This window comes from Adiantum capillus-veneris, chromosome 28 (assembly GCF_014529385.1).
Source record: "Adiantum capillus-veneris isolate H3 chromosome 28, ASM1452938v2, whole genome shotgun sequence".
In the NCBI taxonomy this organism is placed as follows: Eukaryota; Viridiplantae; Streptophyta; class Polypodiopsida; order Polypodiales; family Pteridaceae; genus Adiantum; species Adiantum capillus-veneris.
In genome coordinates, this window is record NC_140958.1 from 109347449 (window position 1) to 109363445 (window position 15997).

General features: G+C 43.4%; 1 protein-coding gene across 2 annotated transcripts; it reads left to right on the top strand.

The window, feature by feature from the left end:
* The first annotated feature begins 10933 nt into the window (after window positions 1–10933).
* On the top strand, window positions 10934–13204 carry LOC147421080 (kinase C substrate, heavy chain-like protein). 2 transcript variants are annotated; one of them, XM_086504968.1, is made up of 5 exons: window positions 10934–11137; window positions 11297–11413; window positions 11595–11690; window positions 11948–12139; window positions 12741–13204. In XM_086504968.1, exons 1-5 carry the CDS (start codon window positions 11017–11019, stop codon window positions 12851–12853), a joined length of 639 nt encoding a protein of 212 aa, XP_086361094.1. In that variant the 5' UTR covers window positions 10934–11016; the 3' UTR covers window positions 12854–13204. The 2 variants fall into 2 exon arrangements, with proteins under 2 accessions (XP_086361094.1, XP_086361095.1); XM_086504969.1 differs by having other exon boundaries at window positions 10938–11137; window positions 11272–11413.
* Window positions 13205–15997: the final 2793 nt, after the last annotated feature.

The following is a 15997-nucleotide window of genomic DNA, read 5'->3' on the forward strand; positions in this document are numbered from 1 at the left end:
AACCCAGCCTAAGCAAAGCAGTCTTGGATAGAGTCTCCACTCTTGTGCGCGTATGTCACACGTGTCAATGCAAGGAACTTGGTAATACACCGTGTGCGAGCCACAAATGGCTCCAAGCACACAACAAGCCTAAACTAGTAAGCTCAAGGAAGGCGATGGTGTGTCACTCACCGCTCTACGCTTGCTTCGTGGAGGATTCCTCGCCGCGAAGAAGAAGGAGACGCCGCTACGCTGCGCTCAACCGCTTCACCGCCGCCGTGCCTTCGTAATGCTCGATCGCCCACACACTCCCTCTCTCTCCCCCTCTCACTCTCTCTCTCTCTCACACACACAAAGAGATGAAGAAGAAGAAGAAGGAGATGGAGCAAGAGCACTCTTCTATTGCACAAATGAGAGAATGAGTGAATTTTAGGTTTAGTTGACTTTTATATGAGCTTGCCCCATTCACACTTGGGCGCCCATGCTTAGCCAACTAATCCCTTGAATGTCCCAGTTAGAGTGCGCCTCTCATCGGCGATCACTCTTACCCTTTTCCTATTGGACCGACAAGCCCGATACTTGACTCTACCAAATAAATAATACAATGTCCGCCGTAGGTTACAACGTCCGTCGTAGGTGATAGGGTGTCCGTGAACCGTGAGGGTTAACATGCCCCCCTTCCTGATGTAGATTCCGTCCTCGGAAGCTATTGAGTTGAAGCTCGTTCGTCGAGGTGGAAGAGCATTTGAGATGAATGTCCTTAGCCTTCTTCAGTCACTGCAAAATCAAACAACATTGGCAAAGTAATTGCATTCTCATAAGCGATTAAAAAGCATATGCAGTTTTAGGCAGACAAATTGATTGGTAACAGAATTTTAAACAATTTGTCAGCAATAAACATTAAATTGCAATATAATCAAATGCATAAACAGATGTAAAGGTAAAAAATTAAACAAGTCTGGGGTCGCTAATTTAACGGTCGAAAGGCACTAGAGATCGACTATTAATACCATGGGTAAGCTTCTTAATTTTCTCTGGTCAATTAAGTTGTTTAATCACGAGAGCCAAGTATTTCATGTTCGAGGGCTTACTAGAGGCTATACCTAGAAGACCTTGTAGTTAAGCTACGATAAAAGGAATTTCTCATGAAATCATCGCCTGACTGATTACTTTTTCTTTGACCCCCCAAAGTCTTTTCACAGTGATTCAATTTCGATGTGTGTGCTTATTTTGTATGCCTTGGGTTTTTTGCTTTTGAAGGAAAAGCGCCCACACTGGGAACCTCTAGGGCTCTAGTACCATAGGCGATACATGTGAGTGAAGTACCCAATCAAGCTGAGATTTCTCTTCCAGCTTAAGATTTTACAATGTGGCACTTTGATTTTTTGTTTGTTCATTTTCATCATTTTAATTTTGTAACTTTGGGGGGTCATATAACACTGTTACACCTCCCCAGGCTCATCACACTAGTAAACTCCCTTTATAATACTTAAGCTAAAGGTCAATAGGGTCAAGCCCACTAGAAAGCCCTAGTACATTTCACACAATGCTACCTAAATCGGATTAAGAACCTAAGTAACCATTGATTATTAGGAAGGCATTCCCCATGGTATTAAGAGAAGATCTCTAACACCTAACTTGGTCAAACTAGCTTAGTCGAACTTGCTTGATTTTTAAATTTAGACAAGTGATTATGACAAAAAATTCATTGAATTTAATGTTTGGTACTAAGCAAATGCGCTGAATATTATGCTACCAATCACAATCAAAGCAGACAAACATGGATGCAAAAAGATAAGGGGCAATGCTAATGGACAAGAAACACCTGTTTGTGTTGATGGTCGCGCTTAATCTGAAGTATGAACGAGAGAAAGACTCCATGAAGGTCCAAATCCTAACCACAGCAAACGTTCCTGTACACACTAGGAAACACAAAGAATACCTCTAGGAGGCACATCAGTGGGAAAAAAGAACTTTGCTAATCACTCAACTCTAAAATAGAAACACTCCTATTGTAATAATCCTACCTACCCTCCATCACTCGAGTGATGAGGATCAAAGGTGTTTTATGGCATAGGTTTCTGTTTCAGTGTACCGGATGTGAATGTGTAAGTCTGAGTCAATGTTTTGACTTTTATTGTGCATACTCGTTTGCTAATTGCTCTTGCTCTTTATTAATTTTTGTTTTTTGTGAGTATAAGGCTTTATATGTACATTCCCTAAGATTGGAGATTAAGAGGTCAGGGAGGAAGGTTGAGAGGGAAGCAAGTGAATAATGGATGTCAACAAACAATCCCCCCTTCCTTGGGTAGATCATACCGTTTGAAATGTGCTCGTCACCCTTTGAAACCAATTGTTCTAGTCGATAATAGGTGAGGATTTTTGCTAGTAGTTTTCTATTACCTTAGGTGCCTCGTCGAGTTGCAAGGGTGGTAAGGTACTCTCCCAGGATCGAACTTGAAGTGGTTCATCAGGTGATTCTTGAACACCAGGAGGTGTGGATTCCTTTGTATCTTTATGGAGGTCCACTATTGTAGGTGGAGGCTGTGGAGAAGCTTTTACCTCTATGGATGCATTACATGAGGAGCTAGAAGCTTCATGGGACACCCCCCTTCCTGAGCTAGGTGGAACAAATCGTTCTTTCTTCGGTACCCAAACTAGCTTTGGAGCGGGTGTGTAGCATTCAATGATTTTTTTCTTCCCACGATTGTCGATTCGTTTTGGAGCTACGGGATTGAGCTCACATGCGTCAGGTGACAAGTAAGAACACAATCTATGTTTTGGCACCCAGATTTGATCATTTCCTTGATAGTAGCCTTGGGCTTCTAATAGTCGTTTAGGAATCCAGCGCCACGTTTTCTTCCATTTCTTGGAGCGAGTGGAACGTTTCTTACAAGGCTTCTGTTTTTTAGCACTAGCTATGGTCTCTAAAGAAGCTTTAGGGACCCACTTGTATGTTCTTTTTGTTATATGAGAATGAGTCTTGTCAGAAGCTATATGCATTGCTTGTAGCATATTTAAGGGTATATGCATTTCATCCCCCTCTGGTGTTATCCAGGTTGTCCCCCTATTTCCCCAAGTGTCTATGGTTGCTGCTAGGTGGACCCAATCCACATTGTCCGAATCAGTCATCCCAGGTAGTACATCCATATAAGAAGAATCTTCCCCAACATCAGTGTCCGCTTTACACGTGTAACAATACTGCAATGGGGCAGAGTTAACTGTGGTGTCAGATCTATGATCAATTATAAACTTGTTTCCTAGGGGATGTGCTCGACCAGTAACAAGATCCACTCGAATGACAGAATCTTGGAACTGCAGGTAGACATGGTTTTTGGACTAGTCATGCACCATTTTTGCTTCCCTCATGAAAGGACGTCCTAAGATCATCTCCGATGCCATAGTGTGTTTGGAGAAATCCATAACAATGAAGGTAACTCTTATTTTATGTCCAAAGACCTTGATCTTGAGATCTTCTAGCATCCCAATAGGTTTAACAATAGACCCATTGGCCATCTTCACTACTATGGTTGTGGTCGCAAGGTGAGGTCTTCCCATAGTTTTCCATCAATTTTTAGTCACAATGCTAACCCCAGCGCCACCATCAAGGATTCCCTTCACAGTTAATCCCTTAGTAGTGATTGGTATAGTCGCATTAGATTCATCACCCTCAAAGTATTGTCCCAACTTGTTAACAGGTATTTCTATAACAAGGTTCTCATCTAGGTTGGGTTGTGGATCTAAGTGTTCCTCCTCTATTGGCATCTCCCTAGCTCCATCCATCTGTGCAAATTGTGGTAGCCCAAACTTCAGTTCTCCATTGAGGAAGGCTCGAAGAGCTGAGACTAGCTCAGGGTCTTTATATAGTTTGGACATGATGGTGGTTCTAACTTCTGAAGACATGAAATCCATCAATTTGGCAATGTTTAACGGCACCTTTTGGCCTTGAGTCCCTTGACGTGGGGAAGATGGGATCTCCATTTCTTCGATAGGATCAGGTAGTCCCTCTGTAAACATTCTTTCCATCAAGAAGTGAGTACGCCCACTTTCCCATGACTTTAAGTCACTTTCTTCTTGGATGACACTAGGTATGTCCAAGGGTCTATGGACTTGGTGAGGTTGTTGTTGCGTAGGGAACACGGTGTCTGTAATCTGGATCTTCCTAGGTGCTGGTTCTAGATCCCTTTGGATATCTTCTACCAAACTCCTTAATTGCTTGACTCGCTCAATCTCGTCTATAGGGTTTGGGTAAGTTCCTATCTTCTTTTTGGATCTTGGCCATTGTGGCTCATGAAGATCTTCCTTGTTGGTTTCTATGTTAGTGGTCGTTTTGGTCTCCATGGTTTCACCTGAATCGGAATCTTTTTCAACGTCGTTCATATATACGGGGTCGTCACCAGTCCCTATGTTGGTCTTTGAACTGGGGTCTGACTTCGCTGCTTTGTGCGATCTCTTCCTTCGTGTTTTCTTCTTTTTCTGAGATTGGGCAATTGATGCCGTGTCTCTTTCCTCAAGAATATAATTTTGTTTTTGGAGCATCGATCGTGTGAGTACATTTACTGGTACCACAGGTGCACTTAGTGATGGCTCCTCGGTAACTTCAATCAAGTTTAATGGCGTGATCTTCGGTGCATTTGGATTATTTGGACATTGGGCAATCAAATGATCTATGCCACATCGATTACACATGAGTATCGGCATTGTAGACGTGCTCGCTTGATTGGTTTGCATTAGTGTGGCGTTCTTTTGTAGCCTAATAGGACACTCGGCTACACGATGTGGACCTCCACACTCATAGCATTGAAGAGGTGGTCTCTTAGCGGTGTAATTGATATTTTGGCCTCTTGCCGCAAGAGCAGCTACTTGATATACAGGTTTGACTTGTCCCCAATAGTCCTCCATGTAGTATTGTGGACTTTCTTCAAACACATCCATCCCACAAGCGATATTAGGATCTATATCTTCCTCATAGCCTTCCAAACAAAAAATAGATGACTCACAACCCACTTGATTCACAGAAGTGATTCTCGGATGTGGTGGTTGCGGTCCTAGCACTGGAGGTGGTAAGGGTGTTGTTTGAACAACATTTTGGGCCCTAGGGACCATGTGTTGCGCTGTTTGTTCAAGAAGTGGGGCCGGTATCAATGCAGGCACTCGAGGTGTGTCTGTCCATGCTAAGGTTGGTCTATTGGCCACCGTGCGCTTAATATACTATTCAATCCTTAGCTTGATGACCATACCTTCCACATGCATTGCAGTTCCCATTGAATTTTACTCTAAAAGTAGGGCATTCACTGGTACTATGCGGTCCATAGCATATTGAGCACCATTGTTGCTCCCTTCTTGGATACATATGATTGTTCTGCGGAGCACGATTGTCTCTAAGACTCTCTTGAATAGCCTTGGTGAGATCTGATAAAGTCATCTCAAATATCTTTGGCTCCTTAGCAATAGGTTTTAGGGTCATTGGCTGATGCCCTGATGCTTGCGAGCTAATAGATTTAGTCTCAACAGACACTCTTTCTCCTTGAATCATGAGATTATCCTCCAATTGGATCGCATTGGTGGTGACTGCTTCCCAAGTGGTGATACCTCTAATGACTAGGCCATTGTAGATATCCTCATGTCGTAACCCCCTAATGAATATCAAGCAATTGGTTATTGTTGAAGCGCTCATTTGGATTACAACGAGAATTCAAATGCTTCAAGCGACTTATAAAGTCTCTCACCGACTCTCCTTTCTCTTGTTGGGCCTTCTGGAGCTGAGAGGCTACACCCCAAAGCACTCCCTCTCGTATGTATTCTTTTAAGAACAGTCTCCTAAGAGTAGGGTAAATCGTTTTTTCTTCCACCCTTAGGGTTCTATACCAATCCCCAGCCTTTCCACTTAAGGTTAGGCTTAAAGCATTGCTCTTATGTAGGTCATTATGTTCTCCTAGAGAATCGCATATTTGTTCAAACACTTCGATATGCTTTCTCACATCCCCGTCTCCACTAAATTTTTGTGTGAGCTTGGCTATTTGTACTGCCTTACTTCTAGGCTCTCTATCAAGCGTGTTACGCATATTCTTAGCAATAAATTGACCAATAGCTTGAGCAAATGTTGCCAAGTCACCTAAGTGAGCAGGCACCGTGGGTGAAGGCGCTCCAGAGACTACATGTGGAGTAGGTATTGGCATTGGGCTTGGCACATAGGAAGCCCTTGGGTTCCACGTTGGGTAAGATGTTGTGCCATGTGGTGGTCCATAGTTCATAGGAGTGGCCCTAGGCATAGCAGACGTCGGATGTGACATGCTAATGCTAGCCGGTATAGTCCCATGGAAATAAGAACTTGTGTATTGTGGTTGTGGAGCATAGGTAGTTGAAACAATGGGAGGGGTAGGGACTACATGAGTACGTGGACCCATAGGTGCATACGATTGGTATGCACTTGTAGGTACTATTGCAGGAATTGCGCTACCATGTAGCGGTGCTTTACTAACAAACGAGGTCCATGGCGTGTTTCTTGGCATGCCCATCATTGGGGTAGGCATGGTAGTCGTGGTGTCATCAAGGGAAAGATGAGCTAGACTTGGAAAAGTAAAGCTATCACTTGTGGGCTCAGATTGAATTGAGACCCCTGGCGAAACAACATATGGGGGATCGATGGGACTCACTGGGGGAGTCTCCATTTGTGATAGAGTGGGTTGTTTCCCTTTGCCCGTGTCTAAAAATCGCATAGGACCCGTCGAAGGTATTTTTATTCCTCGATTTTGCCTCTCGGACTGGATAATCCTATGGATGACATTGCAGATCATGTATTGTTGTTCCTCTAGACTAGTGGCACTAGATGTGGATTGTACAACTTCTAACCAACCCACATGGTATGTGTAGCCCATGTATAGGTCGGTCAAAGTCTCCGTGTGTAGGTCATATTCCCAATTTTTATTGAGAAATACCCCGTCCAAACTTGGTGTACTAGAGGGTTGCCGTGAGGTGGATGCAATGTTGCTTCCCGTGTTTTGACTTTTAGTCACCGCTACCTTAGAGGCGACTTTGGAAGGTGGTAGCCTGGTAGGGCCCTCATTAAATGAGGTAGGTAGAATGTCCACGTGGACACTCTGAGGGAGTGTGGGGTCTACAGGAGATGTGAATGGTGATTCTACTTCCCCACCCCCTTCGTTTACTTCGCTAGCCGTAGGTTCAGAGCGCATAGCTCTACTAAAAGTTTCCATCAAACGGCTAAAAACACTAGTTCCAAGTTGTTGGGCCCAGCTAGGTACGGTTTTATTTGTTCCTCCGGGGCTTTGTGTAAGATGCTCTTCCATAATATTGTAGTCAGAGGAAGAGTCGCTAGCTGCTATATTTGGGTCTTGGGTTGCACTACCTTGGGTCCCCGCCGAGGGCGTAGACCCTAGCGTGGAAGGATAGTGAGTACCCCCGTAAATCGAAGCACTAGCTAGTTGTTCGGACTCTAGCACACGACCAAAGCGTAGATACATGTGCTTTGGGTGCCCTACAAGTGTCGGCAAGTACCCTCAAAGGTTACTTGCTTTGTTTTGTGCGTGTTTTGCACCCCGTTTTCTACTTGATTTTTTTTATTGAAGTGTGTGATAGCTCGAAACGAGCGTATCACTTAAAGGGTCGCTGTGTGCTTTACAGCACAATTTTCGGACATTTGACGTTCCGTTGGTCCTCAAAAATCAATTTTTAGCTACGTGTGAAGCTAAAATATGTTTTTTAAAATACGAATGAGGCCTAGGCCTGAGCGTAAGCTTGGGCTTGGGTCTGGGAGATATTCCCGATCCCGGTCCTACCTTTAAATTTTTTTTATTTTTATTTTTTAAGGATAAGGCCGCCCCGGCCTGCGCGAGAGCACACACACCAGGGCTGGAAATTGAAGGGTGCCCTTGTCCTTCCTAGGGAAGGGGAATTCCCTTAGTTGGCCTTCGGAGAGGAAGGGCCATCATACACTTTGCTCGTCATCATGCAAGGCAAAAATGCACCAACCCGTCACTCGATACCCGTTAATTTTCTTGCTCCTATGAAATATTCACTTGGTTTTGGTGTATCTTTTGTTGTTCCATACTTAAGAGGAGCTAGCATTAGGTATTCTTTAATTAAATTTGATGGTTAGTAAATTTTTAGAATATTGGTATATTATACTTTAGCTCTATTTGCTCCTCTTCCCCCCAAAAGCATCACCGTTAGTTTTCACATCTCTCTCTCTCTCTCTCTCTCTCACACACACACACACACACATTGCGAGGTAAGGCCCTCTAAGAAAAGGAAGAGGAGGAAGGCAATTCAACGAGGTAAGGCCCTCTAAGAGGAAGAAAGAGGAAGGTGTCTTGGTCAATGCCTATTGCAACAAAGGCTTGGATGACATGATCCAGGATTTTGTGCAAGGGTAGAGGGGCCAAGATGTGGTTCGAGATTCTCTTGGCATATGGTGGCCCTTCAACAGGCATGCTCCTACTTGCATGCTATAAATGCAAGTAGGAGAGAGGGCAGTGGGTGGCGCAAAGAGAGAAAGAAGTGTAAATAGAAAGTGTCCATCTCTCATGTGAAGCCATGCAGAGGCCAGAAATGCGTAGAGAGAGAGAGAGAGATCGTGACTTGTTTCCTTGAGCCTCAATGCTATCTCCTCATTTGCTTTAAAAGATTTATGCCCAAACTCAACTGTAGTCACACATGCGCTAGAGGCTAGGACATTAGAGGAGGAGCTTAGAGGTCGCTAGATTCTAGAATCATCATGCACGTTGTACACATCACAAGTCTGGTTGCATCAGACTTTCCATTGCAAAGCATCTACATCCGTATAAAAAGCATAACTAGTGAGCTGCCACTCTCAAATCTTGTCGCATTTTGATTTTTGAAGGTCTTCATTAAAAATAACATATTAAAAGTGTTATCTCTTCTTTGATTTAGGTGGTAGGATTCAAATTTTCATAAATTTGAACTTATATTTTACCACCTTAGAGCTTAGGCTTTGTCTTTTTTTCTAATATATAAGCAATGCTCAATAGGAGCTATTTATATTAAAGAAGAAGAACACTACAAGTGTCTTGGCTTTTATATGGACCCGCAACTCACCATTAAAGACCATGAAAACCCCATGTGCATCACTTGCCACAAGGAGCCTAAACACCATAAAGACTAGGATCTTACAGACAATATATTTGGACACAGATCTTGAGCAGCGGATGCCACCACATTGAGGTCCTTGCCACCCCACCCCAACATGTCCAATGGTAGGAAGACAAAACGACACATGGCAGTAAATTATAATCTATCGGAGAAACTTCCTACCACCACAAAGCTCAAACTAAAACGAGTCAATCTTGAATGCAGCACATCTAAGTTACACCTTAGAACTTAGGCTCATGTTTTAACTAAGCAACCTTGTACTTTGATTGTTTTTGGGCTATTTTATCGAATTTATCTTTGAAAGGCATTTTCAAAACTTGCCCTTCCTAGTGAAGGCTTATTTTCAAAGGACCCTTCTATTGGGAAGGGGCCTCTAAACAACATGCTCTTCACCGGGAAGGCCTATCACAAAAGTGCCATGCATGTGCAGGGCTAGACCCTTAAGGAAGGGTGGGAAGGGTTGCAATTTCTAGCACTGACACACACACTCTCTCTACCTACTTCTAACTAATACACCTACTCTTACACACTAACACACTCTATTAACTCTCACTAATCTACTTCCTACTTACTGTACACAGAAAACTAACTACCTTAATACACAGAGAATAAACACAGAACCTTTGAAATCTCTATTAACAAAGAAAACTAACTACCTTAATATACAGAGAATAAACACAAAACCTTTGAAAACTCCATTAATAAAAAAAAACACACAGTATAACACCAAATCCCTCTTCTCAACACACACACACTCCTTCCTTACCTTTCCTACAATAGAAATTGCACCACAGAGAAGCACAGAGTGCTACTCGAGCTTCATGTATGGCAATCCCCAACAGCGGCGCCAAAAATGTGCGCGTATGTCGCAGGTGTCAATGCAAGGAACTTGCCGATACACCGTGTGCGAGCCACAAATGGCTCCAAGCACACAACAAGCCTAAACTAGTAAGCTCAAAGAAGGCGATGGTGTGTCACTCACCGCTCTACGCTTGTTTCGTGGAGGATTCCTCGCCGCGAAGAAGAAGGAGACGCCGCTACGCCGCGCTCAACCGCTTCGCCGCCGCCGTGCCTTCGTAATGCTCGATCGCCCACACACTCCCTCTCTCTCCCCTCTCACTCTCTCTCTCTCACACACACACAAAGAGATGAAGACGAAGAAGAAGGAGATGGAGCAAGAGCACTCTTCTATTGCACAAATGAGAGAATGAGTGAATTTTAGGTTTAGTTGACTTTTATATGAGCTCGCCCCATTCACACTTGGGCGCCCATGCTTAGCCAACTAATCCCTTGAATGTCCCAATTAGAGTGCGCCTCTCATCGGCGATCACTCTTACCCTTTTCCTATTGGACCGACAAGCCCGGTACTTGACTCTACCAAATAAATAATACAATGTCCGCCGTAGGTTACAACGTCCGTCGTAGGTGATAGGGTGTCCGTGAGCCGTGAGGGTTAACAACTCCTAACATCCCTGGAAGATTCTTCGTGGTTTTCTTTTTCAAAATCGTTTTAAGAGCTGAGTCGCCAGTGCAGTGCGGGGGAGGAAGTGGCCTTGGTCGCACCGCTGCTACTAATATGAGGCAAAGAAATTTCAGGGGTGGATCTTGATGATCAATCGGCTTCTGATTGGCTGAAACTACCCTACATACTAGTAGTGGATTAAATTTCCACCATAGATCCCTCGATTCCACTCCGTGACGAGGGTACAAGTGGCCTGGCCCCTTTACTCTTGGGTAATAATATCTATTTGACCACACTGAGAAATTGCAAATGACTTTAGTTTGACCAGTAGACCCTCTTAGTTCCTCTGTGTGCAACGTGCACCACTCTCTCTCTCTCTCTCTCTCTCTCTCTCTCTCACACACACACACACACACACACACGTGTCACACACAGCCACCGCTCGAATGACGTTAGGATGGCGGGCTTGCATGGCTATCCCCCATGGTTTGTTGCTCGTCTTCATCTGCGTCACATCTGCGGCAGCATCGACTCCCGGCCTCAATCTTCGAGGCGTTTCCCCTCAAGGTATCTCGCTATTCTTTTCCATCTGCATGTCTCATTCGTGTTTTTGCTGCTGTTCAAGTAGGGTTATTGGCCTTTCTTCTTACACAACAGGCAACCTTTGTGTTCTGATGCTTATGTGTGCTCTTTGATCTTAGGGTTCTCAGCTTCTATTATATGCAGATGTGAGCTACTACAAGTCGGGCCACCTCCTTTGGTGCAGAGATGGATCCAAGCGTTTCTCACTTGCTCGATTGAATGACGACTTTTGTGATTGTCCTGATGGGACTGATGAGCCAGGTTCTTGTTGATATGCTTACGCAGCTGGTCATGTGCTTGAGTAAACAAGTAGGATGTATGTAATTCAGTAGACGTGTTTGGTCTTTTGTGTTTAAAACTTTGTGAGTGTGTCTATGCAGTCTTTTGATTTGTATGAAACTTAAGTTCAACAGTTCATGATGTTTGGTTATTGCTTGTTTAGGGACATCTGCATGCCCAAATGGCAGGTTTTATTGTACAAACCAGAAGCAGGCACCTCGTTGGGTTTTTGCATCAAGAGTTAATGATGGCATCTGCGGTACGGATCATGGGTCCCTCTAATCAGCAACTTTGAGCTGGGTTCTGTGCTAGGTGTGGGCATTAAACTTTGCAATGTCCAACCCATGTGTTGCAAGTTCAATCTATTTGTACTCTACTTTGTTCTCCCTTATGAATTTATTTGATAGAAAAGGGCATTTTAAGGTATGCAGAATAGATTGTTCCCCTTTCAACTATTCCCCTTTAAGGTTTCACATCAGCCATAGGATAATTCAAACTGTTTTTTTGTGGCAACAGACTGCTGTGACGGGAGCGATGAATACAATGGAAAAATGCAGTGCAAACCTGTTTGCAATGAGGAGGGTGGTGATGCATCGATACAAGTATTGCCCACAAAGGCAGCAAGAGAAGTCATTGTGACGGATAGCAGAAAGTCCTTCCTTTCGGAGCACGAGAGTGAGCCATTGGATGCCAGTTCTAAGTCTTATTGTAAGTACGAGCGGAGGACATACCATTGAAATGAAACGTGTATCTAGTTTGTTGTGCCTTTGGCCTGGAAATATCACGGTCACACACCATAAGGTGAGTTTTTGCACATTAGGCTGAGGTTTACTGCAACCAAGGCATTTATACATCATAGAATACCCCTCGTCTAAGGACCTAGGGTATGTCGCACTTAAACATAGGCAAAGCTCGGTATGGACTCGATGGTTTGCCAAACAGTTTTTTGCTCTTTGAAGATTATAAGAGAAGAGAAGAGATTAAGGAAGTTTCTAATGTCCTAAGATATGCAAGAAACAATTAGGCCCTCATCAATGGCGCACATGAATCTTCCATCTGAATTCCTTCTATTTAGTCAGTACTGTGCGTGATGGAGCGGATGATTATATTGTCTTATGGGTGACTACCATGAGTCCATACCTTGTAGTTTCCATTAAAGGTGAATTTGAGCCTATTCTGGATTCATCTAGGTATATGTGTATATATTGGGCTCTTTGTTGTATGTGGTTTCTCTTCTATGAGTTTTATGGTTATGGAATTGTTCACCATGGATTAGTACTATCTCACCCTATTTTCGGTTCTTTGGCAGTTCTTGGGATATTGGAAGTGCTGGAGCTACTTCTCGTCATGCTGGCTTTGTGGCAGTTTTATAGTTGGACTTTTCGTGGTGGTTTCGCTTTGAGGAGGAGATTGCCTCGCTAGCCTCAATTAATGACCCTTGGTAATTATCAAATGGAGGTATATGATACGAAAATGCCAAAATGGCATTCATGTATGATGCAGGAGGGGAGGAGGTGAAAGATGACTTTCGGGGATTTCCCAAGCCATAGCTAGCTTGCTCCATAGAAAAGAGTTGGCTCTCAATGTTGTGAGTTTGGCCTTGTAAGCATCTCTAATTGTTTGAATGCAATTTTGCAGTGAGTGTGGCTCTCTTTATGAGCAGCTAAATTGGAAAAAATTATTAGTATCTGAGTGTGTGGGAGGCAGTAGCTTGGATGGGAGTCGCTTTAGTGAGCTGGGTTTATTTATCATAAAATGGTGGGTTTTAAGTTTTGAGGTTTTGTTGTATGTTATGGTCTTTTGGATGTTTGGTGTGCCCAACACAGTGTTTAGGAAAACTCATTTTCCTTAGCATACACAATTCCCTTTTATGCTTTTTCAAAGAGGAAGTTTTTGAAATTTTAGCTATTTTTTCTATTTTAAAGCTAGTTTTGTCAAATTTAAGCGGAATATTCCCTTTAACTCTTCTCGCTGCTTGCATGTACTGTCATTCTTTATTGCACCCCAATGCTTTCATTTCTCCTTTGACAGTAAATCAACGTCGCCAAGACCTTTTTTTAGGTTGAGTGAATCCAATGTCAAGGCTTGTGTGTGAGTATATAGGCTGTAAGTTTTAAGTCTCTTGGAGACTTTTGGGAAAGCATACATTCTGCTGTTGCTTCATTATGTCATCTCCATTATTTACAACTAGAAGTTGCCTTTTGTGGATGGGCCTTAACACCTAGGCACCAGAGAAATGTGTTTATGTGCAAAAGCAAACATCTGATGTGCTCATGTACAAGATAACAATGAAACTTGTGATGCATTTATTGTGCATTATGACTGGATTTTTTGTCATAGCCTTTTGGCTTTCTGAATAAAGCCTTAGTCAAGAAGGACGGACCACCCTTAACACACACACACACACACACCACTCTCTCTTACTCATCGTCATAGGGATCACCACGGGCCTCAGCCATATGTGTTACTGCAGCGCAGCCCTGCAAGAGAGGACCCAAGCTTCACCATTTGTCTCAGCTTAAGGTAACCGTGGTCAACACCACGCAGGATTTCCTGGCTTGTGCTTCATTGTTTGTGTACTAGAGGAAGCAGCTCAAGAATTAACACAGCCAGTTGGCAAGAAGGGTACGCTACGCAGGCTTGACCGGTTGTGAAAGCTCAACTAAGCTGATAAGACAGAGATGGGAATACCATTCAGGCTTGGGCATCGACAATGCCAGAGATGCCGAGAGATTACATAGGGTGGGATTGACATGTGTGAGAGAATTCTCAATGAGATACCTAGTCGGTGGCTGCTGTCATGCTTGGCAGTGCTTTTGTAGATATGTGTACCGAATCGGTGCAATTACGGTAGCACAAGCAATTCTTGATTAAGCCATCAATTGGAACATGTTGACTGCAGGAAACACCCAACATGGCTGTCACAAAGGAAGCTTTGGGCTGTTTATACACAAATCATTCCTAATGGGCATCCTCCCCTGAATGTTGTCTCTTGGAGCACGTTGATTGCAGACATGGCCTACATGGTTGTGGCAAGGAAGCTAGGGGCTATTTCAGCTTGATGCAGAAAGAAGGACAATCTCCATATGGAGTCCCTTACCTTCGGACCTGAAGGCCTCTGGTGCAGAAGTTGTGTGTTGTTTAATCCAAATGGGAAGCAAAGGCCTTTCTCCAAATGGATTCACTTATGCTTACACTTTGGAAGGCATGTAGGCAAGACCCTCACTTGAGTGAGCATTCACGGTGATATCGCTACTCAGGGTTGCTGGAGCAAAAAAGATGTCATGTTTGGTAGTGTTTCAATCAATACGTATGCCAAATATGCCACCCTCAATGAATTAGCAAGAAAAATACTTGCTGTTCGTGGCCTCTGGACGTCTGCAAGACATGGATACAGGTGAAAGAGTTGACAATGAGACCACTATTTTCTGTTCGAGAAATACTTCGTGCTTGGCAGTGTTTTGGGCAATATGTATGCCGAATACAATGTGATCATGGAAGCACAACAAATTCTTAATGGTCATCTAGCCCTGTCAAGTAGATGCTGTACTTGGCAGGGCTTCGGTCGATATGTATGCCAAATGGGGTGCCATAACAGAAGCACAAAAAGAATTTGATGGTCACCCTCTCCGGAATGTCAACACTTGGACCATGCTCATTATATGTGCAACATGGCTATGACAAGGATAATGTGAGTTCTTTCAACTGTATACGACGACAAAACCTTTCTCCACTTGTATTTGAAGACTTCTAGACTGATCCAAGACCTTCACATTGGTGAGAGATTTCTTGATGAGATAGTTACTCAGGCTGTTGGAGAAACGTATTGTGCTTCAAATGAATGGTTTGGTCCTAGCACATATACAAGTGCACGTAAAACATGCCGCAGGTGGTATGGACTGCCATATGTTGTACGCTCTCAAACGCACCATGGTTTGTCTTTCTATTGCCAATTTCCATGCCTTCTAAGCAGGTTGGCTTGCACACTTGTCTTCGGGGCAAGACATGTCACATGCCTTCCATCACTTATGAAATTTGGAGAGACACTCTACCAACTCTCCACCATTGTCACATGTGGCACTACAATTACTCGTGCACCTTAATTTTCTATATGGATTCTTCCTTCATTTTCTTCTATGTTCAGATTCTTACATGTGTGTTGTCTACCTGTTGGAGTCTTCGCAAGTCCGTTCATTGGTCTTCCTATTACAACAAAACATTGCCTATATTTAGTTTGCCTTGTGTTCACTAAAATTGTCTTAGATGTATCTACTTGATTATTAGTCATGAATGCAAAATCTCCTAAGAGTACGACTATATTGTCTCCACAATGAAATAAGAATAGTTATGCCCTAATGTCAATGCTATGCACTATGACCCCATGGCTCTCACAAGATCTGTGCTTCAAGAAGTTCACATCTAAAAAGGAAGATAGACGTGGGAGTGACAACTACACGGAAACATGCAACACAACCATGTGTTGCGGACTTTGGATCTACTATTAAAAACTATTTTCTTTCAAGTGGTTTTCCATCTCAAGTTGTGGGTTTCACGATTTCTTTAAGA

What these genes read in the sequence shown, in the direction of transcription:
- LOC147421080 (XM_086504968.1), top strand. Translation starts at nt 11,017, where the DNA reads ATGACGTTAGGATGGCGGGCTTGCATGGCTATCCCCCATGGTTTGTTG. An exon ending in TCGAGGCGTTTCCCCTCAAG is followed by an intron (nt 11,138 to 11,296) that starts GTATCTCGCTAT and finishes TATTATATGCAG; the next exon opens with ATGTGAGCTACTACAAGTCG. An exon ending in TGCCAGTTCTAAGTCTTATT is followed by an intron (nt 12,140 to 12,740) that starts GTAAGTACGAGC and finishes GTTCTTTGGCAG; the next exon opens with TTCTTGGGATATTGGAAGTG.